Source organism: Squalius cephalus, assembly GCF_949319135.1.
Source record: "Squalius cephalus genome assembly, chromosome: 23".
Classification (NCBI taxonomy): domain Eukaryota; kingdom Metazoa; phylum Chordata; class Actinopteri; order Cypriniformes; family Leuciscidae; genus Squalius; species Squalius cephalus.
Genome location: NC_137144.1, coordinates 21,450,480 through 21,471,906, shown reverse-complemented (window position 1 = coordinate 21,471,906; position 21,427 = coordinate 21,450,480). Strand labels below are relative to the sequence as shown.

The 21,427-nt window shown below is 34.8% G+C and overlaps 3 protein-coding genes across 7 annotated transcripts; 1 reads left to right on the top strand and 2 right to left on the bottom strand.

Annotated features, from left to right (window-relative positions):
- Nucleotides 1-179: 179 nt before the first annotated feature.
- LOC307151887 (C-signal) lies at nt 180-4,416 on the top strand. The gene is made up of 6 exons (XM_079860129.1): nt 180-423; nt 510-561; nt 1,093-1,280; nt 1,419-1,574; nt 1,678-1,788; nt 4,121-4,416. The coding sequence occupies exons 1-6, from the start codon at nt 277-279 to the stop codon at nt 4,232-4,234; spliced, it is 768 nt and encodes a 255-aa protein (XP_079716255.1). The 5' UTR covers nt 180-276; the 3' UTR covers nt 4,235-4,416.
- Nucleotides 4,250-9,444, bottom strand: gal (galanin/GMAP prepropeptide). 3 transcript variants are annotated; one of them, XM_079860130.1, is made up of 7 exons: nt 9,246-9,444; nt 9,076-9,156; nt 8,191-8,245; nt 7,710-7,781; nt 5,831-5,917; nt 5,549-5,620; nt 4,250-4,699 (listed from the first exon to the last, which is right to left on the bottom strand). In XM_079860130.1, the coding sequence occupies exons 2-7, from the start codon at nt 9,154-9,156 to the stop codon at nt 4,638-4,640; spliced, it is 429 nt and encodes a 142-aa protein (XP_079716256.1). In that variant the 5' UTR covers nt 9,246-9,444; the 3' UTR covers nt 4,250-4,637. The 3 variants fall into 3 exon arrangements, with proteins under 3 accessions (XP_079716256.1, XP_079716257.1, XP_079716258.1); XM_079860131.1 differs by having other exon boundaries at nt 5,549-5,617; nt 9,246-9,437; XM_079860132.1 differs by lacking the exon at nt 7,710-7,781 and having other exon boundaries at nt 9,246-9,419.
- Nucleotides 9,445-10,435: 991 nt separating this feature from the next.
- Nucleotides 10,436-12,183, bottom strand: LOC307151911 (uncharacterized protein). Of its 3 annotated transcripts, none has more exons than XR_013819945.1 (3): nt 11,902-12,167; nt 11,329-11,459; nt 10,436-10,864 (listed from the first exon to the last, which is right to left on the bottom strand). XR_013819945.1 is itself a non-coding variant. In XM_079860158.1 (3 exons), exons 1-3 carry the CDS (start codon nt 12,034-12,036, stop codon nt 10,486-10,488), a joined length of 555 nt encoding a protein of 184 aa, XP_079716284.1. In that variant the 5' UTR covers nt 12,037-12,183; the 3' UTR covers nt 10,436-10,485. The 3 variants fall into 3 exon arrangements, 1 of the variants encoding a protein (XP_079716284.1); XR_013819946.1 differs by having other exon boundaries at nt 11,917-12,162; XM_079860158.1 differs by having other exon boundaries at nt 11,992-12,183.
- Nucleotides 12,184-21,427: the final 9,244 nt, after the last annotated feature.

The window sequence follows — 21,427 nt, the reverse complement described above, 5'->3', positions numbered from 1 at the left end:
GGTAAACAGTACATTTAGGTGATTTAACGATATTTGTATAATATTAAACTTTTAAATAAATTAGTAAATTAATCATAATATAAACATTAGTGAAGCGAGTTATTTGAATTTAGCGGCGTCACCTTTTCCCGTCATTTCTAATGCATTAATTCACTAAAATCTGGTTAAATGTTTGGAGGTAGGACGCTTATGAAACTAACCCCGCCTCCAGTTTGACATAAGTTGTGAAACCCTTTAAAGAGAGAGTGCGCGAGGAGTGCTCGCGACGTTTAGAAGATGATGATCAATTTCACAAAGTGTCACTCGGTGCTGATCACGGGCGCGAGCAGAGGGCTCGGACTGCAAATGGTCAGACAGCTGCTCGCTACCCCGGAAAGACCCAAAAAGATCATTGCAACCGCCCGGAATCCAGCAGCTGCAGAGGTATGCTATCACAGTGCTCGACAGACAGCGAATATGCACAATAACAAGCTTGCTTAACGAGCGATTATGTTTGCTATCATTGTCAGGAACTGCAAGAGCTTGCCAAGTCTAATCCAGGCGTTCATGTTGTGCCTCTAGGTGAGTTACTGTCTCGTGTCCAATCGTTTTAAAGCTAGATGAGGGACAGTTCGAGCTAGCGTAAACAGAATAGTTCAAGTGGTTTTGTTTTGTTTGAGAACGTCATGCATGTCAAATGAAGTTTAAATAAGTTGCAAGAAATGTATCGTTTTTTTAATTATTATTTTACCACGTTTTACAAAGCAGAAAGGGAACACAGTCACACACATAAAGCATAGTTTATAACTACAACTACAAGTAGAATGCCTACTTCCGGAATTCCCCCAAAATATTACTAGTGGAGTGCAATTCATATATATGTCCAGTAGGTGGAGACCAATGACAAGGATTCAAACAGTTTTGGGAATCATGGAAATATCAGTTTTTTTAAGTTAACAATAACAACACTGGTTGTGAATAACAATGGAAAGTTCCACTGAGAATAAAACATTTTCTAGTTATGCTTGTGTACTTTTTCATCTGCTATATATTTAATTTGTGTGGTCCATTCTTTTTAATGAATTGGATCAAACCGGTTGTTATTTCTATCAGATGTCACCAGTGACACCAGTGTGGATGGAGCAGTGCAGGCAGTGGAATCCCTTGTGGGTGCTGATGGCTTGAACTGCTTAATTAATAATGCGGCGATTAACATCACCTCTGAACTGAACACAGTCACACGAGATGCCATGATGAAAACCTTTGAGAGTAACACAGTGGCTCCTCTTTTTATGACCAAGGTAATATGGCTGGACCAATTACCAACCAAACACTGGCAACTTTAATCTAATGCTAATACTTTTTATAACTGCAATGATAGGTTTTTTTTGTAGAAACTTCTTGTTCCTCTTTATTGAATTCCCTATGGTCTTTTCCAGGCTTTCCTGCCGCTGTTGAGAAGGGCGGCAGCTGAAGGCAGTAACATGGGAATCCACAGAGCCGCAGTGATCAATGTGTCATCTCTCCTGGGCTCCTGCCAGCTCAACTGGGGAGAAGGAGCGAGCTTCAAGAGTTATGCTTACAGGGCATCTAAAGTAAAACACCTGTTATTTGCTTTGTGGGGAAATGATTCAGTTGCTGTCATATTATGAACTTGCACACTTAACTTTGATTTTTTTTTTCTTTTTTTATTTATAGAGTGCCTTGAACATGGTTACAAGGTGTTTGGCTATTGATCTGGAAGCTGATGGGATCTTGTGCGTCGCCCTTCACCCTGGTTGGGTGCGCACTGATATGGGCGGACCAATGGTGAGGATGAATGTGTTTTTCAGTTGATAAAATTAATCTATTTTAAAATATTTTAATCGATTCTCATTGTGATCAACTGATCTCGGTTCTTACATCCCAATAATCAACCTTTTTGCCTTTTTTACTTGCGTGAACAAAACTTACAATTAACATTATTTGTAGCGCACCTCTCATGCAGGGATGAAGTCAAAACCTGGAAGACTAATTTGCCTGTGGTTCCCTTGAGATATTCCTATGGGTTTTTATAATGTTCTCTCTCTCTCTCTCTCTCTCTCTCTCTCTCTCTCTCTCTCTCTCTCTCTCTCTATATATATATATATATATATATATATATATATATATATATATATATATATATATATATATATATATATATATATATATATATATATTTATTTATATATATATTTATTTATATTTATATACTGTGGTTAACATAAGTTGACAATAATTTAATATTTTCTTCTACATAATTTACACATACCCATATAAAAAAACGCATATTTTGAAGCTGAATAATTTTTTTTTTTTTTTAAATGTATGTTTCTAATAAATAACTATTATTAATTATTAATCAACAAAGGGCCTGTCCAAATACCCACACCTGCGGTCTTTGCACTTGACCACTTAAATCATGTATTTCCTGTCTTTGGCCCAAGGGTTCAAGTGGACCCTTCAAGACCGCAAGTGTGTGTAGAACTTTTGATTCCCTGATGGGATAGTGTTTTAAAAAAACAAGCGTTTACAGAGCTTTATTTTGATTTTCAATACTCTGCATTTTAAAGGAACATGCCGACTTTTTGGGACTTTAGCTTATTCACCGTAACCCCCAGAGTTAGATAAGTCCATACATACCCTTCTCATCTCCGTGCGTGCCGTAACTCTGTCTGACGCACCCACTCCGCCCAAGTAGCAGTGCTTCGCCTTCTGAGAATATAGTTCCCAGTATGTGTACAGTTAGATGTCTGTGTCTCATGTGACCTTGTTATTTGTACACGCTGTGACTATACAAATCACAACATGTAAATAGGAAAATGTTGGCGTTATTTTGTCACTTATTGGGAGCAGTATGCTAGCTGGAGCTGTTTACCTCCAGTCTTTGTGCTAAGCTAGGCTAGCGGTGGGTGCGTCAGACAGAGTTACGGCACGCACGGAGATGAGAAGGGTATGTATGGACTTATCTAACTCTGGGGGTTACGGTGAATAAGCTAAAGTCCCAAAAAGTCAGCATGTTCCTAAATATCTGTTTAGTAGTCCCTATGTAACAGAAGCCACAACTTGAAACTAAAAAGCAGTTGCAAATTTTGTACAAAATACACATTCTCATCTTTGAACCAGCAACACATTGTTTTACTTCCTTATTATTTGTAATATCTAATTTAACTTGCCGTGGAATGTTTTCCTCGACATCTCGAGTTCCTGAACATGATGCATCTTTACTACTTGTTATAACAAGAAATAAACACAAATGAACATTAGAAGGCATGTTGAACGAATCGGTACAAGTTACTGAAATGTTTCAAGTCTCATGCTATCGTTAAAAGACAAGCTTGTAAACAATGTCACGTAACATTACATTTACCTCAGAATAGCCATTCAATGACCAAAGTTCTGTAGTTAAATAAATGAACTAGAAATCAGCATTTTGCAAAATGTATGCACTATATTACATATTCATTACTGCCACTGGTTGAATGTTTGTATTTCAGAACAACATTATTATAACAACTGCCTTATGTGCAATTTAAATGAATGTATACAAATCAGTTGTTCTGAACATGTACTGTACCTGATATATGTGACCCTGGATCACAAAACCAGTCATAAGTCACACGGGCAAATAAGTCATATTTGTGGCAAGATGGGTCAAAATCATCGATTTTTCTTTTATGCCAAAAATCATTAAGATATTAAGTAAAGATCATGTTCCATGAAGATAATTTGTAAATATATAAAACATGTATTTTTGTGAGTGAATGCAGCACAAGTGCAAACATAAATGGACAACTTTAAAAGTGATTTTCTCAATGTTTTAATTTTTTTGCACCCTCAGATTCCAGATTTTCAAATATTTTGCATCTTGACCAAATATTGTCCTATCCTAACAAACCATACATCAATGGAAAGCTTATTTATTCAGCTTTCAGATAATATATAAATCTAATTTTTTTTTAAAATTACCCATAAGACTGGTTTTATGGTCCAGGGTCACATATATCCAATCAAATTGAATCGGAATCAAATCGCAAGCTCGTCATTAAATTATGAAAATTGTGTCAATCCCTAGGACTACTTATTTGAACCCATTTTTTCATTTACTTGCCATTAACAGGCACCTTTGAGTCCAGAGGAGAGCATATTATCCGTGTTGTCTGTCATTTCTGGATTCACGGAGAAACATCACGGTGGATTTGTGGACTACACTGGAGAAAGCTTACCCTGGTGATCTCCATATTGTGTCACATTATCCGAGTGCCAGATGACCACTGAGGAGCTTAAGACCTGCGGGATTAATTATTCATGCTTCCACCTGTGTGTCCCAACCAAGAAGTACAAATCTTTCTAAAATAAAAAAAGGTTTTTGCTACCTGTCTGAAATAGTCTGTCATGGTTTTTGCCTTTTCTATGAATATAAAAATAAAATATAAGACAGAAAATAAGTTGAGTCAAATGCCATTTATGAGTTTTATTTTTTGAATCCATCCCTACATCAGTGATTCTGACAGATTAAAATTACATGGTAAAATTGACATGTTAGCATGTGGAGAAGACGTCGAACATTAATAGAGCCTCTGAGAGAGGCGAGTGCGGTGGAGGTCAGGGTGTGTAAATGCTGAATTCCGTCAAAATTAGGGTTGGCTTATCTCCTCTGATGTGAAAGAGGAAGGCAGACTGTCAAGAGCCCCAATTTCTGCAGGATGGAGTAAGAAAAAAATGGGAAAATTAGAACAATTCACTTCCTTGCAGTCAAGATATATTAGGTGAACAGTGTTTTTCAGAGATGTTATTCAAAACTGCACAGAAAGTTCAAGAGAACAGCATTTATTTGAAAGAGAAATCTTTTATAACATTAGAAATGTCTTTTCTGACACAATTTAATGCATCCTTGCTAAACAAAATGATTGATTTCTTTAAAAAAACGTACTGACCCTAAACTTCTGAATTGTAGTATATAGTATATATACAGTATATGTATTAGTGCTGTCAGATCGATTAATCGCATCTAACATAAAAGCTTTTGTTTATATGTGTATTACATTTATTTTATATATACACAGACACATATATATACACACATATTATTATTAAGATAAAAAATATATATATATATAATATATATGAAGAGCTCAGATGCAAAAGCCTCTAATTGCCATCTGAAATTTCCTTCTAGAATGATCATTTTGATCAAGCTTGTATGTTTATGTTCACTTATTTCACATTACTGGCAATGCAAATTACCTATTAATTGTCATCAAAGTGAAATTATTGAACTTAAATATACGAGCTTGAAAAAAAATGCTCATTTTAGAAGAAAATTTCAGATGGCACTTAGAGGCTTTTGCATCTGAACTCTTCATATATATATATATATATATATATATATATATATATATATATATATATATATATAAATTATATCTTATTTAAAACTATAGTTCCTGCAATTATTTATGTATACTATCAGTGCTGTTTATTATGCAAGATGCTTTTCCCCAAAATCCGCACATAAAATGTAAATCTAGCGAAATATTGCACTTACCTTTTAATCTGAGATAAGAAAGAAAGTCTATGATGGTATGGACAACCTCCTCATCTGATATCCTCAGAGCTCCTAAAGACCAGAAACAGTTATTACAAGATTTTATAAGGGTCATTATCATTTATTCCTTTAATTACAAAGCTTTGCTACAACATCTGTGAACGTACATAATTAAAAGTTAATGATCATCTAACTTCCCAGCCTTTAGAGACTCTAATAAACCATTCAGAAACTGATCTCAACTAACACAGGGCTTTCACACTGGCGGTGCATGTTTCTTACCGGTCTTGAACTCTTCTTCTATGGGCATTTCTCTTTTCCCCGCCAGCCCGTGCTTGTCACTTAGACTCCTGTGGCTGTCTATGGCATCTGATCACAAAGCACAACCACACATAATCACACTGATCATTTGAACAACCCGCTGAGAACCCGAGCCACCAGACCCTGACGCCACGGCTGATATTCATAGACCTGCCTGTGGCACACATATGTTCCTAATGCGACAAGTCATTATCCGAGGAATATCTTTTTTGTTGTTGTTGTTGTTGTTGTTTTTGTTGTTTTTTGGGACAGATTGAGTAGAGCAACCTGCAGGACTTGAGTCATGGAATTGCTTTTTGTTGCAATGCGAAGCACACACTCACACCCTTGTGAAAAAGAAGTGCACTTAAATGTCTTGAAAATACACTACTTCATAATCTTAGAAGTATACTTTACTGTATACTTGCATGTAATATAATATTACCTAAATAAAAGGCCACTTAATAGAGTCCACTATCACGACTGTTTAAGTACACGTTTAAAAAGTGCACTTTGTAATAATAATATCAAATTAAAAGTTGTACATTTATCATATTTCAAGTCATTTTTGTCGTGCTTTTTTTATTTGGTGTGTTGACTAACACTACAGTAATGTTCTTGATTAACTGTGTTAATCAATATTACATTTAAAGTTAATACATTTTAAAAGTAATTACAAATGTGTTTAAATACATAACATGTTTTAGTATATTTTAGTTTAGCACAAATACTCGTCAGTAAACTTTAACCATATTTTAACAGACAAATACATATAAAGATGTACTTAAGCTCTAAAAGCACTCATAAGTATTTAATAAAATGCTAAACTATAACACATATTCATTTAATTGCAAATAACATGCAATTAAGCATCTGAAAACATTAATTTCAGTTTCCACTTGGTATGGTCTTTTAAAGTACTAAAAACAATCTAATAGGGTTAGTTCATCCAAAACATTATTATTATTTCATTATTTACTCACCGTCAAGTATGAATGTATTTCTTCTGATGAACGCAAAAGAAGAATACACACAGTTTCTGGTTCCCATTGAATTCCATAGTGTTTTCTTTTTCTATACTATGGAAGTCAATGGGGACCAGCAACTGTTTGGGTACCAAAATTCTTCAAAATATCTTCTTTTGTGTTCAGCAGAAGAAAAAAGGTTAGTTTAGAACAACTTGATAGTAAGTAAATAATGACAAATTGAATTCTGGGGTGAACTATCCCTTAAATTCAGAAAATTGCATTTAATATAAATTTAAACAATTATACATTTGAATTTAATTGCAAATAAGATGCAATCAAATGTCTGAAAACATTCAATTCAGTTCACACTTAAGTATATACGTTTAAAGTATATTTTTTCGGTAATAAAACTATGCTAAAGTGTACTTCTTTTTCACAACGCCAGCAAATGCAAAAAGAGCAAAAATGACAGCAGAAGCTCACAGCAAGAGTGGAAAAGCAAAGGCGGAGAGTAAAGCAAAAAAAGAGAGTGAAATCTCCCTTAATAGTCACCATTAATGCAAGAGAAAATAATTGCTTATTCAAAAAGCAACCTGCTGCTAAATGGGTTAGCAATTCATTTAAGACTAGCAGTTTGACAGTATTTACCAAGTTCATGAAGAACTTCATGCATTTATACATACCTCACATAAAATATGTATCTAAATTATGTATACCAAACAGCATGCCAGCAATTGTTCCAAATCATGATAAATTCATCAAGATTCAAAAGATTTTTTGTGATTCATGAATGGAACCATCACCAGCAATGCAAAACCGCAAATGGCACAAAGAGCAGAACATCACAGAGCAATTCCTCATCTGACTTCAACAACCTGCAGGAGCAATCTTACATTGACCAAGCAGATCTTCACTCCCCCTTGTACTGGGAGAATCCTTAATCTGTATAAGATGATCAATACGACCTGAAACACAGGGAGCTTCTGTAACTGACCAACACAACATCAGCTCAACATCAGTGCACCCCAACACATTTCATCAAAGACAGCGAACAGGAAACTGTATACATGTATACACATATATAATGTATACATCAAAACAGCTCAGGTTTGAGGGACAAGATTACAGTTTATGTTAAGTTTAGGCTTACAATCATGCAGGGTTAGTATCATTTCCCTCTGATTTTAAGGATAAGTTATGGGTTGGGATAGGGTTAAGACTACATTTTCAGACAGTAATGTTGTTCCAGAATGTCTTACTTACTTGGCAGAATCACGGGTGACCACATAAATCATACGCAACTGTATTTCATAAACAGCTGGGGAAAGGTAAAGAGAGAAGACAGACAAAAAAAAGATGTGTTGGAGAACTCACGAGGACCGAGGAGATACCCAGCACTGTTGAGGGTCCATCCTCTCTTCTCTTTTGCCTGTTTTATAGAATATAGAAATATATTTATATAAATACATTTAAATATAAAACCCCAATTACACAAATAATTGTTTTCTCTAGAAATAGTTTGTAAGTCCTTAATAATCTTAATATATTTTTTTGTTTAAATCTGTCATCCAAACTAAAATCATAGAAATATCACACATTGTAAAAATAAATAAATACATTTGCTATACCTTACATTTTCAGGTACAGTCAACTAGGATGTTTAAGTAATTTCCACTTAAATTACATTAAACTGGTTGAAAATTGCTTATATTATTTTGATGAGTTAAAGCAATGTAAAAATATATGTTGTCATAACTTATTGATCATATCTTTTTGTGTGTATTTTTAGCTTAAGAAATGCTGGAAAAAATGACATTTTTAGCCATTTAACGTTACATTTACGTTTATACTGTTATTTTTCTGACAAACTCAATGCCATGTTCCGTTATTAGGCTACAACTTGTCCATGTATTGGAGCATGGTCAACGTACAATTTTTTTTTTTTTTTTTTTTTTTTTTTTTTTTTTCACGCAACAACAGTGGACATGGTTCTTTTTAATAGCGAATACTTTTTAAGACATGTGTTTAAACAGAACTGACTTCAAGAAAAAGCCACCCTGAGAATAATTCACTTGAGTAAAAAAAAAAAAAAAAAAAATGTGACAACTTGCCCCGGTCTGCCCTATAACAGTATTTCCCCGAGGATCTTTTCGAAATACCAGCAGTTTTCAACTTTTCCGCGAATTCTAATTTAATTTCCATTAAAACATACAGTATTAAATAATGAAAGAAATAATTTTGAATCAAAGTAACTCTTACCGCAATCACCATTCCGAGTGTTTCCGAAAGAAAAGCACATACAATAAGAGACGCACAAACTCCAGCGACACACCTGTTCATCTGAAACAGCATTATTGAAGCGTTATAAAACATACAGAACCGTTTATAACCAAACAAGCAAAAAGAAAACAGGGAGAACGAGAACTTACCCTGAGTTTCAGTTGGGTCTTTGGAGAGTAAAAACAGTACTAGTAAAATAATTCCTGCTTCTTCCTTGCTCGTGGTGCTCTGATCCTCCTGGAATCGGAGGCTTTTATTGAAAGGGAATGTCTCACCTCTGACGTATTTACGTCAAAAGGTGAAAGACAGTCTCTTCATCATTGACGACAGAGCAAGTTACCAATCGAGTCCATGAGATCATTTGATTAACGTCGTTTTGATTATTGTAGCTGTAAGTCACGGTTTTATATGCCACTCAATGACCACTAGTGATATTATGGATTTTAGACGTGTATCTAGTTTGACATTCCCAGCTCAGCATATTCACACATTTTACAATAACAGAAATATTATTTTGCTTCACAGTTAATGTTTTTGTGGACCAATAAATTAGTACATTTTATGTAGCCTATGGGTAAATGACTAATAATGATCTCCGAGATGATAAAATGGAGAAATGGTTTTAGAAATGCAACATTTCTATTCATGCATTTGTTCCATGTATTTTTAACCTCAAGAAATGAATTGATACACACTTATTTTAAGTCATACAAAATTCAGCTCAGTTTAATATAATTTAAGTTGAAATGACTTAAACATCCAAGTTGGTTGTACTTAAAAATGTAAGAGCAATATTTTTTTTAAGGTGTACCATTTTACTTTATGCAATACGTGGGCCATAAATGTGTAGTCCCATTCAATACAATATATTCACTGTATCTAATTTGCACATTAATGTGTTCTTGGGGCAACATGTAATAACAAATAAATGTAATAATGGGAGAATTCATATAGTCAACATTTTCATAATATAATATTTCATAGGAATATTGATATATAATTTCCTCCCATATTCACACATTCCTGATAAACATGATTTAAGTGTCCTCTACAGTTTTGTAACAGAAAGTCCTATTTTGATTAGAAACCCCATAACATTTTCCTGAGATTTTGAAAAGTGCTAAATTTGATCACTAAATTAATGTCAGCCATTTTTAATAACCAATAAGTTGTTGTCCTCTAAACATTTGGCATCTCTGAAAAGCCCTGAATGTGCTCTTTATAGGACATTCAGACTTAAAACGGTGACATTTATGGTGTCAGAGAAATTCACTAAAATATAATGTCCACTACATCTGCTCACATCACTCTCCATGTTCACTATTCAAACCACAGGAGGCCATTTTGAAATGCTTTATTGAGTGCTGAAGTCAATATGGGTTCATTTGTTCATGTGGGTGGATTGTACATTCCAACAAAGCGCAGTTTCACAAAGCCATTATTTGCATTTGACCTTGAGATATGTCCTGCTTCCAAGTAAACATACTGGCTGGCAATCACGAAAATAACAATTACTCCCAAAATAATGAACAAGATGAATAGAAGTCTGATTGCTCTTCTCAAAAGGCTTTCTTCCTTCTGTTGGAAAGGACTCTCAGATTCCTTATTGCCTATTTCCATGTGTTTGGTTTGAGTCTGTATGAAGGTCTCCTCCATCTGCTTCTCGGTTTCTTGAGAGCCACGTTCTTGAGTGTCTGCAGGGCATTTCTTCTGATGATGTCCCTGACCAATTGGATGGATGACGGAGGAAGCTGTTGGTGATGAGATCCTTGATGAAATGGAACAGAGTGCACACTATTAATCTTCTTTTTTCTAAAGAAATCAGTTGATGCAACTGTGTAGGCCTATTGTTAGATTATTATAATTTAGAAAAACACCTGAAAAAATTGCAGACATTTTAGATGAAATGAATACAATCATTAAACCCCATACAATATTAGGTTACACTTTATTTTAAGGTGTCATTTGTACTTAAAGTGTAATTATATAGGCCTATTTAAGTACTGAGTAATATTATTTAACTACATGTAGGCTACTTGCTTAGGGATAGGGTAGGATTGTGATTTGGTTGAGAGTTAATTGCATGTAATTGTGCATAATTTAGGCTACTATTGTTGGTAAATACATGTAAGGACACTAAAATAAAGTGTTACCCAGTATCAGTGTAGCACATATTCAGCAGTAGCCTACATCAATGAAACACTCTCATATAAAGAGGAAAAGGACGTTTACCTTGCAAGCTGTTCCTGGTTTATATTTAGGTTCGTCGTTCTGTTCATACTAACGAGTAATCTGAAAACTGTTCGAGAACGGTAGTGACCGCCGGACTTGTCTTTGTTCATGGCCGAAGATGTATCAATCATCTATGAGACAAAAACAATAGTATTACAATTGTCATTCAGTATATAGTTTCGGCTATTGTGTGAATTATAAACCCACTTTCAGGGGGTTCAAGGCTATTTTAAAGGTATTTCAAACGCTAAAACCTGTGGAGGTTCGTCTCGCGAAATGCATTGCCGATTGTCCGTTTGGGTCAACTGACGCAGCTAAACGTCAATAGATAATAATAAATAAAAAGAAATAGAACATTTTGTTATATTTGAGATGCGTAAATATGAGAGACTGTTACATAATTACAGTAGCCTAACTTAACTAATGATTAATCGACGTATTCAGAACCTTTGAAAGCTTTGAAATCTATAGCTTTCTGTCTTTACTGAAACTTTTGAACGCTGCTTGACACAGGCTATTAAAAGGCCTAACGTTGCGTGTAAGATTCCTTCGCACATTGCTTAACGTTATTACCTTCTTACTTCTCACCTCAAATTCAAACGAAGACGTCAGAAGAGAAACAAACCTAATAGCCCTAGTTATTGTGTTTAGAATAAATCAAACCCAGTCACTAGCCTCTTGCTTTTTCAAGTCCGTCTTCTGTTGCATGTCTGTTCCGTGTTACTGCTATTTTGAACATAATTCAAAATCATAGGACTAGTGTTGCCGTGGTTACCTAACGTTAACCACCACAGTCGAACGCGACATTCTCACACAAGTCAACCGAACCTATCAGACTAAACAGTAAACAAATTTGTCATCCATCTTTTTGGGAAGATTGAAACGTTTGATAACACTTCAACTCCTTCCTAAAACAAAAGACATCTATATTTTAATCATATTGTAATTTACTGGAATTGTTTCTGTTAGCATCAATGCATCAGGCCTTTATTAGAAGCCCTTTCTTATTAAAAATAAACAAAAATCAATATTTATTTATTAATTTACAAAGATTTTTAATTCGCTTTTAAGATGCCATACATTTTTATTTAGATGAACTTTTTAAAGTAGGCCTACAAATCAACTATTTTAAATGAACTAGCCTGAGTGATTAGCTGCTCAGATTAGCGATTAGCTCAGATGAGTGATTAGCCTCTCCTAGTGTGAGCAGCATATCAATTTCAGACTAATTTTCTCATTTATTCGACTAGAACTGAGTGTTGACTTTTTATGTCCTAAATAAGTAGGCCTATGTTTGCATTTCACAGCCATAATTACACTCTCTTTGTCCCTCAGGTCTATTATAAGATCACATGAAAGAAAACCATGATTTGACTCATTATGAAGCATGATGTCCTGATGACCACAACTGACTCCTACTTATTACACTTATCCGATTTGTGGTGGACTTTTTTTTCTTATCTGAAGAAGACTTCCTGTAGTGATTCAGATCCAGTATAGGCCTATATTCAGATATACTTTCAAATCAGCAGTCTTTTAGTCATGGTTAGCAAATGAGCAAAAACAAACAAATTCTCTATTCTTGTCACACGTTTGTTCTTTTTGTGTGTTCAGATTTGTCTCTAGGGAAACCAACCTAGTAGGTACCATAAACCTTTTTATTTTAGTAAAATAAGTTTATTTTAGAGTCTATTAACCGGCAGAGCATTTCCTCCTTTTGCGCCATTTAACATTATTGTCACTTATATTGTGGTTCCACACAGCTGTCAGTTTCTCACCTCTGCTGAACATAAATGTTTGTTGTGTTTCTGATGGAACTAAAGATACGCTCTGCTTGGATGCCACGTTGTGTTTAGCTATAGGGACTGGATGAAATTGAAGTGCAAGACAAGGTAATGTGGTTCAAATGAGAGTCTTTTTGTCAAAATGTCATGAGGAAAATTCAGACTTTACACTCTTAAAAATAAAGTTTCCAAAAGAGTTTTTTTTGTAGCGATGCCATTGAAAAACTGGAAGTATGTAACCGGCATGTTGATATCATGAAGTGACCATGTGTAAATGCCCCCTAATAAACATCTTGTGTTTTTTGTTTGTCTTTGTTTAGGACTCCAGCTGCACCCTAGAGAGTGTGGCCACGTCCAGTCTTTCACAGCAGTATTTTCAATGGAAAACTATAATTAATTGCATTAACAATAACTTTTGCTTGGAAAAAAATATGCACTTTTAGATGGTTATTATGCTGCTTTTGCCCTTTGGCATACAGACAAATAACTTAGACTTTAATTTGCACCAAACTGGTCTGACTCCAAGTTGATTAGGTTGGTGTGATTAGGTTATACTGTATACAGGGTCAAGAAAAGACGCTTGTATGAAATTTAACATAATCAACGGTATAATTTGGTTAGTAGTGAGATATGGCATGTTTAAGTAAAGGATCTCTGATAGTCACTCCAGATTGTTTGTTTTCCAAGACAATATGTTCAGGTTTGTTCAGTAGAACTGCATCAGAAAGACTCGTATTTATGCAACATGGGATAAATAACAATAGGCTACTCAGTTACTTTCAGTGGTGTAAAGTAGCCTACCTGAAAACCATACTTCAGTAAAAGTACAGATACCTTACAGGGAAAATGACTCCATTACAAAGTTACAAATTACAAGTTACAAGTTACCAATTGCACAGGAGTAAAAGTCTTAGAGCCTACAAAATCCAAACCCGGATAGGCCTCTATGTATTGAAGTAACAGTAGGCCTACTTAAGTATTTTACTCATAATCAGAGGTGGACAAAGTACACAACTTCCTTCCTTGAGTGAAAGTACAGATACTACTGGTCAAATATTACTCCGTTACAAGTAAAAGTTGTAAAGACCGATTTATACTTAAGTAAAAGTGCAGAAGTACTTGTTTTCAAAAGTACTTAAGTATCAAAAGTAAATGTCAATGCATTGTTTTATTATTGTTGCATTGTTGTATGTAATACTTACAGTACATTATGCCTCTGAATCTATATCTGCCTACCCTCATATCAATAGCAAATTTATTTATAGAACAAATAAGTGCACTCAATAATGTCCACAATGGTTTCAGACACCCCAATGGCTGTTCCCTCAAATAGTGCCATTTTTAAAGTTTTTCGGCTTTTAGTATGAATATGTTAGCCTTACTGTTATCTATAAGCTAGTGTGCTCCAAAACAATGACCACATTTGCATTTAGAAGACCAAAAAAAACATTTAAAATGAAAATCAGGTTGATGTCAGAATCCAACGCCAGATTGACGTTAATCTCCAACGTCGGACAGACGTTGGATGTTGACGTCAATCCGATGTTGGGCTCTGACGTCAAACTGAAAACTTTATCAAACTTTATTTTCCAACCAAAATCCAAAATCTGTCCGACTTTGGATGTTGGCAACAATTGAGTACATACTTAAGTACAGTACTCAAGTATTTTACTCAAGTTACTGTTCACCTCTGCTCATAATGAATATATATACATATTCAAAAAAATTAGGCAAGTAAGGAGTAAAAGTTGCTAATAATTGTGGGTAACACTTTATTTTAAGGTGACGTTACACATTATACATTACGTACCTACTAATAACAGTAAATTATGCATAATTAACTAACTCTAAACCAAACCCTAACCATAACTCTTACTCAGTACTTATTTGTAAGCTGATTAAGTACAATGTAACTACGTCATCTTAAAATAGTAATAAAGTGTTATCTAACTTTGATACTCAGTCAAACTCCAAAGTAGCCAAACAAGTACAGTAACTAATTACATTTACTCAAATACTTTACCCCACTGCTTAGTTTACTCTTTAACTTTGCTCTCAGATCTTCTACTTTTCCCTTTGTGTGTGTGTGTGTACTTGTACGACTATCTTTGTGAGGACCAGTTTGAGTTTTAGACGAGTTTAGAGTTTTAAAGAGAGTAAAGTGAGGACATTTTGGCCGGTCCTCACTTTCTGAGAGCCCTTTAAAGGCCTGTTTGAGGGTCAAGACTTGGTTTTAGGGATAAGGTTATAATTAGGTTAAGGGTGGGTATAGGGTAAGGGTTCGGGTTAGGCACTTAGTTGCGATGGGTAATGTTAGGGTAAGCGGCTAGAGATTGCATTGTGTCAATGATTGTCCTCATAAAGATAGATGTACAAGAGACTGTGTGTGTGTGTGTGTGTGTGTGTGTGTGTGTGTGTGTGTGTGTGTGTGTGTGTGTGTGTGTGTGTGTGTGTATTATATTATAAATCAGTATAATTATGTATTTTCCCATATGCTGTCAGCAGAGAAAAATCATGAATTATGTTAATCATAAAAAAAAAAAACTCGCATTTTTAATACAAAATGTGTATTTTACATTTATTCAATTGATTGTTCAGTTATCGTAACTTCTGTAGCTTGTCATCGCATTATTGATGAAAGTTTTTGATGATGATAATAAGGGGCATTTTCTGCACATAGGCTACATGGATGTACATTTATTGTGTTTTTCTGTTAGGATACATCACGATGAGCAGAAAATCTCCAGCATGTCAGGTCACACTAGAACACAGTGTCAGATATCCTCTCACACACTCCTGCAATAACAAGCTAAAGCCTGCTGACTTTTAGTGCTTTTAGAGCAATCTCCTCTGACGCTACCATCAAAGGAAATGGGACACATCACAAAATATAAATGATTAGGTCTGTTATAAGGAAAGATGAGGCTTAAGATCAGGAGGGCCGGGTGAATGTACCACCCCATTGTCAGAGGAGAAAAACAGCACAGGGATACGGGTGACGTCTCAAAGAACACAGTGGGAGACATTAGCTTGATGCTCCATTTCACTCTGCTTCCCAGAAGTGTGCATCTTTCTGAAAGCTACATAACACCGTATTAGCATTACAATGGTAGATTGGTGACGATCCTTGTGTGGAAGCTATTTAAATAATGGAGTGGGATTAGGGGTTTGAAATATGTATTAAAAAACTGTATTTCACCTCAGTGGATGGGGACTCTAAGGAGACCTGAAGAGAAATCCATGCAAAATATTTCTTACACATTACAAGTTTCCCTTAGAATAAGCACAAAGAGACGGCATGGAAAGACAGTCAACGTGCTGGAGTTTTGCAAGGCAAGCTGAAAATTGATCTTTGTGGTCTTTACGTGCCATTTATGACTAAATTGATTCAAATGAAAAGGGACAGGAAAGATCAGGGTTTTGATTTCTGTCCATTTGAAGTTCAGACACATTATCAGCATTATGTATATATATATATATATATATATATATATATATATTATATATATATATATATATAATGCTGATTATGTGTCTGGACTTTAAAGGGATGGTTCGGAGTAAAATCAACCTAGGGTCCTTTGCACCATGACCTTGAGCCAAACACCCCCCCAGAAGCCTTTTTTCCCTTGGTCGAACATTATTAAAGTTACAGCTTATTTAGAGAAATCAGGCTTAGTGCAGGCGCTAATGGATCCAAGGATGTATCCCGTAAATTACCCCACTAATAATGCCCGGAATGGTACCAAACTTCTGTACTCATAAAACAAGGCATTGGAAAGTTTGTAAGTACATCAGGAGTTTATTTATATAACACTTGCCTGATGGCTTATGCTACCGCTAACCCGGACATCGACGTCACTTCAGTGGTTTGGGAAAAGCACGTAAAAGTCCTGGCAGAAAGCGATGCATAAGGATGTGTAACGACGCCCATTTCCAGGAATGCACTAATATTTTGTTGGTAGAGTACTAGTTTGCAACAATTATTAGTTAACACTAAGTTGTCAACACTTCGGAAAAAATAATAATTTGTCATTACACTACATCCTTATGCATCGCTTTCTGATTTATTTTGCCACCGGTGTTAATTGTAAATGTTTCTTGTAAATGTTTCTTGTGAGTTTAAATAAACTCCTGATGTACTTACAAACTTTCCAATGCCTCGTTTTCTGAGTACAGAACCTATTTGTACTACTGTGGAAGTTTGGTACCATTCTGGACATTATTAGTGGGGTAATTTTACGAGATACAACCTTGGATCCATTAGCGCCTGCACTAAGCCATTCGGCTGATATCTCTAAATAAGCTCTAACTTTAATAATGTTCGACCAAGGGAAAAAAGGCTTCATGGTGCAAAGGACCCCTAGGTTGATTTTACTCCGAACCATCCCTTAAATGGACAGATACGGCTGAGCTTCTGTTTACGTTCGCTGATCAATGTTTCTTTGTGAATTCTAAGTTCAATCTGTTCATCATATAAAGCGATCAAGCCTATTCAGAAAATTTGGACTAAACCACTCAATTCATTATGATCTCTTTATGAACTTTCTGAAGCGTCAAAGCTGTAGTTGCGTAGCTGTCAATGGAGGGACAGAAATCTCTCAGATTTCATCAAAAATATCTTAATTCGTGTTCTGAAGATGAACGAAAGTGGTTATCAATATAGTTATTGTTTTTTTATGTGAACTGGGCTTAAATTGGTCATAGGCTATTAGTCAGAAATAAAGCATATGGCCAAGGGAAGTAGCTCGTATGAACATTCAAACCTTGCCATCGAATCAGGACAATGTCCTGCATGACACATGGTCTCTGTCCTAAACCTCTTGTTCTAGACTTTAATGAAAGCTTTATTGTGTTGTGTCAGACAGTAATTCTGAGTGAATACCCAAAGTATGCCTGCCTCCTGTCAGTATCGACAAAACAGTCTTTACAAATGTTGTTTAAACTTCTGTGCTGCTTTAAATTGAGTTAAAGGTCAAAGTTACAGTTCTAACGGATAAAAATGAGCCACATAACTCAGTGAGTCACAGAAATCTAAAAAATAAATGCTAAAAAACAAATTCAGTCAAATAATTCTTAAATATTTTTTCTTCAACCATTGATTAATATATATATATATATATATACAGTGTATAATATATATATATATATATATATATATATATATATATATATATATATATATATATATATATATATATATATATATACTGTTCTAATTCATATATTATATACTTTATGTTAAAAATATATATATTTTATGAAACTATACTTTAAGACACTCTATTTTGTCCTTTTCTTACAAAATAATGTCTAATTGTGTCTAATTTTGTCCAAAGAACTCTTTGTCAAAAGAAACCTGATAGAAGGCATGAAGTATATTAGCAAAAACCATTGACATGTGCAAATTACACTCAATTCATCAGTTCTTTACTACCTTAGTAATAAAAGAGCACAACATTAGCAATTTCAAAACATTATAGTGTCACACTGCAATTATGGGTTATTTGGAAAGATAGGGCATAATAGCTCACACACTCCGCGAACACGTTTATCTTACTGTGATGCGCTAGTTCAACACGCTGGGAAAATGTTGCACAAGCTCATAAACTTCTGTGTGGCAGCAATGCCATGGCCATTTATGTCATAACATCGTTCCTACGATGCTTTCAAGATGTCCCATTTATTTTACAGCTTTGTTTTTTAATGTCACTCACTGATAAAAATCATGTTTGTTCCTTTCACAGACAGTCTTTTCTTTTGACTCTGTGGACTTAAACTTAAATTAAAGAGATTAAACTAGGCCTACCCTAAATTAAACACACTCTTCACACTCTCGCTAGTTTTAGTTTTTCTGATGACAACATTCAACACTTAATCAACAAGTAAGGTTCCAAAAGAGGGTTTTCACAGTGATGCCACTGAAGAACTATTTTGGGTTCTCCAAGGAAACAGTTGAAGGTTCTTAAAAGAATCATTGTTCATATAGTGTAAAGAACATTTGAATCATCTGAAGAACATTTTTCCACTATAAAGAACCTTTTGTGGAATGGAAAGGTTCCATAGATGTTTAAGGTTCTTTGTGGAACCATTGATGTCAAGAAAGAACCTTCATTTTTAATAGTGCATAAATGCATTACAGGAGATAATTTTTGTTGTTATTGTCCCAATGAAAAACATAATTTCCATCACATCTCAAATGACTAATTATTCTCTGATAGAAATGACAGGTGAGGTGGATGACTTCTTTGCTCTTCACTGACACTGAACAACTGCACTTATTTTAGGAACAAATAAAACTTAATTAGTGGCTAAATTAATTGCAAAAATCATACAAATATTTTCCCATAATAATTATTCAAATAAGATATTGTTGTTGTTTTTTTAGCTTATCATCATAGTTTTATAAATGTATATGTAAATAATTAATCATAAAAAAGCTATTATATTTTTAATTACAACATTGCTTTGTACATTTAATAATTGGTATTTTAATTGCAGTTTTTCATATTTTAGGATTGAAAATCTGGGTCTGGGAGAAGGGTAAAAAAAATCAATTTCCTACAAAATCTATACATAAAGTACATTTGAAACTTTGCCAATAAAAAGGATGATAATAAAAACTTTACAATATAGCCATATAACAATAACAAACAATAAATAGCTTAAATGAATGAATATAAATGGACGGATAGACAGAGACAGACAGACAGATAGACAGACAGACAGACAGACAGACAGACAGACAGACAGACAGACAGACAGACAGACAGACAGACAGACAGACAGACAGACAGATAGATAGATAGATAGATAGATAGATAGATAGATAGATAGATAGATAGATAGATAGTGAACTGATGCATCCATTTACGAATCAAGTCCATCAAACTTTAGTTTTCCCCACCACATGTGGGCTGATGTCCTCAGATTACACTGTATTACAGTGTAATTGAAGAATGTGAAAGTGTGTGTGAGGTGTGTTTGTCTCACTTCTCTCTCCTCACACACACACATCAAAGAGCTGCAGTCACCCTCCTTCTGATGACAGACAGAAACTCACAGCTGAAAGGAAACAAATGATATCAGCGCTGCCATAACACTCGTCTGTTCTGTGTGTGAACCCTTTCCTTTCATATGTGTGCTCTACATGAGCAGGAGAGTCTGTATATCTGTCTATAAAATCTTTTTATCTGATGGTATTTGATGCTTGTTGCTTAAAGGGGTGGTATAATGCCCTTTTCATAAAATAAGTCTCTGATGTCCCCAGAGAGTGTATGTGAAGTTTTAGCTTAAAATACCCCACAGATATTCTTATATAGCATGTTAAAATTGTCACTTTTTGAGGGTGAGCAAAAACACACCATTTTTGTGTTTGTCCCTTTAAATGCAAATGAGCTGCTGCTCCAGGCACAGAGGGCGGAGCTTCAGGAGCTGGTGTGTGTGTGTGTGTGTGTGTGTGTGTGTGTGTGTGTGTGTGTGTGTGTGTGTGTGTGTGTGTGTGTGTGTGTGTGTGTGTGTGTGCTCAAAAACTTTTAGCCTTTTATGTTCAAACGACAAAGATGGAGAGACAGGACATTTAGTTGATGAATTTATAGCTGATGAGGAGTTAACTATCTTCTAGTCATTGATTAGCATATTCTGTCATGATAATCTATTAATTGTGTTCCCGGGGGCGGGGTTTATGTCAATTTTAGGGTTAGTGATGTCACTAACCCATGAAGAAGCTCATTGTAGTCCTTGAAAAGGGATTTCTGTAAAATAAAATATCTCCCTTTGCTTTGAACTTTGAGCGTTGTGCTGAAACAGCAACATTACACACTAACTAAAGTTAGAAAAGTTAAATCATAATCAACCCCTTTAACATTTCAGTTGCAACACTTCAATGAGCTGACAGCGAAAAGTCATTGATGAGAAAAGTTTGATGAGAAAGCATCTGCTTAGAGCATAAATGCCAATATTTTGCAAGGCTTGTTAAATTTTATGATCAAATAAGCCTTGCAAAAGTGAATCCTATGATCATCTTCTTTTTAGCTGTGTTTTGATAATGCGTGGAAACCAATGCAGTCCATTGATTTGAATTTCAACATTTTGCCCTATACTATTTTTCAAAAACAACAGGAGGAAATATAATGTTCATCAGAAATTGATTGGATCATTGAATCCTTAGGTTTGTATGTAACGGATTTTTATTTTCCATGCAAAGTAATGTAGGATAATTAATAAGCCATCGTTTGTTATAATTATTTGTAGGGCATTCAACGCTATCAATATAAACTGTCTTTATTCATTAGAACGTTGATCTATCTCTAGGG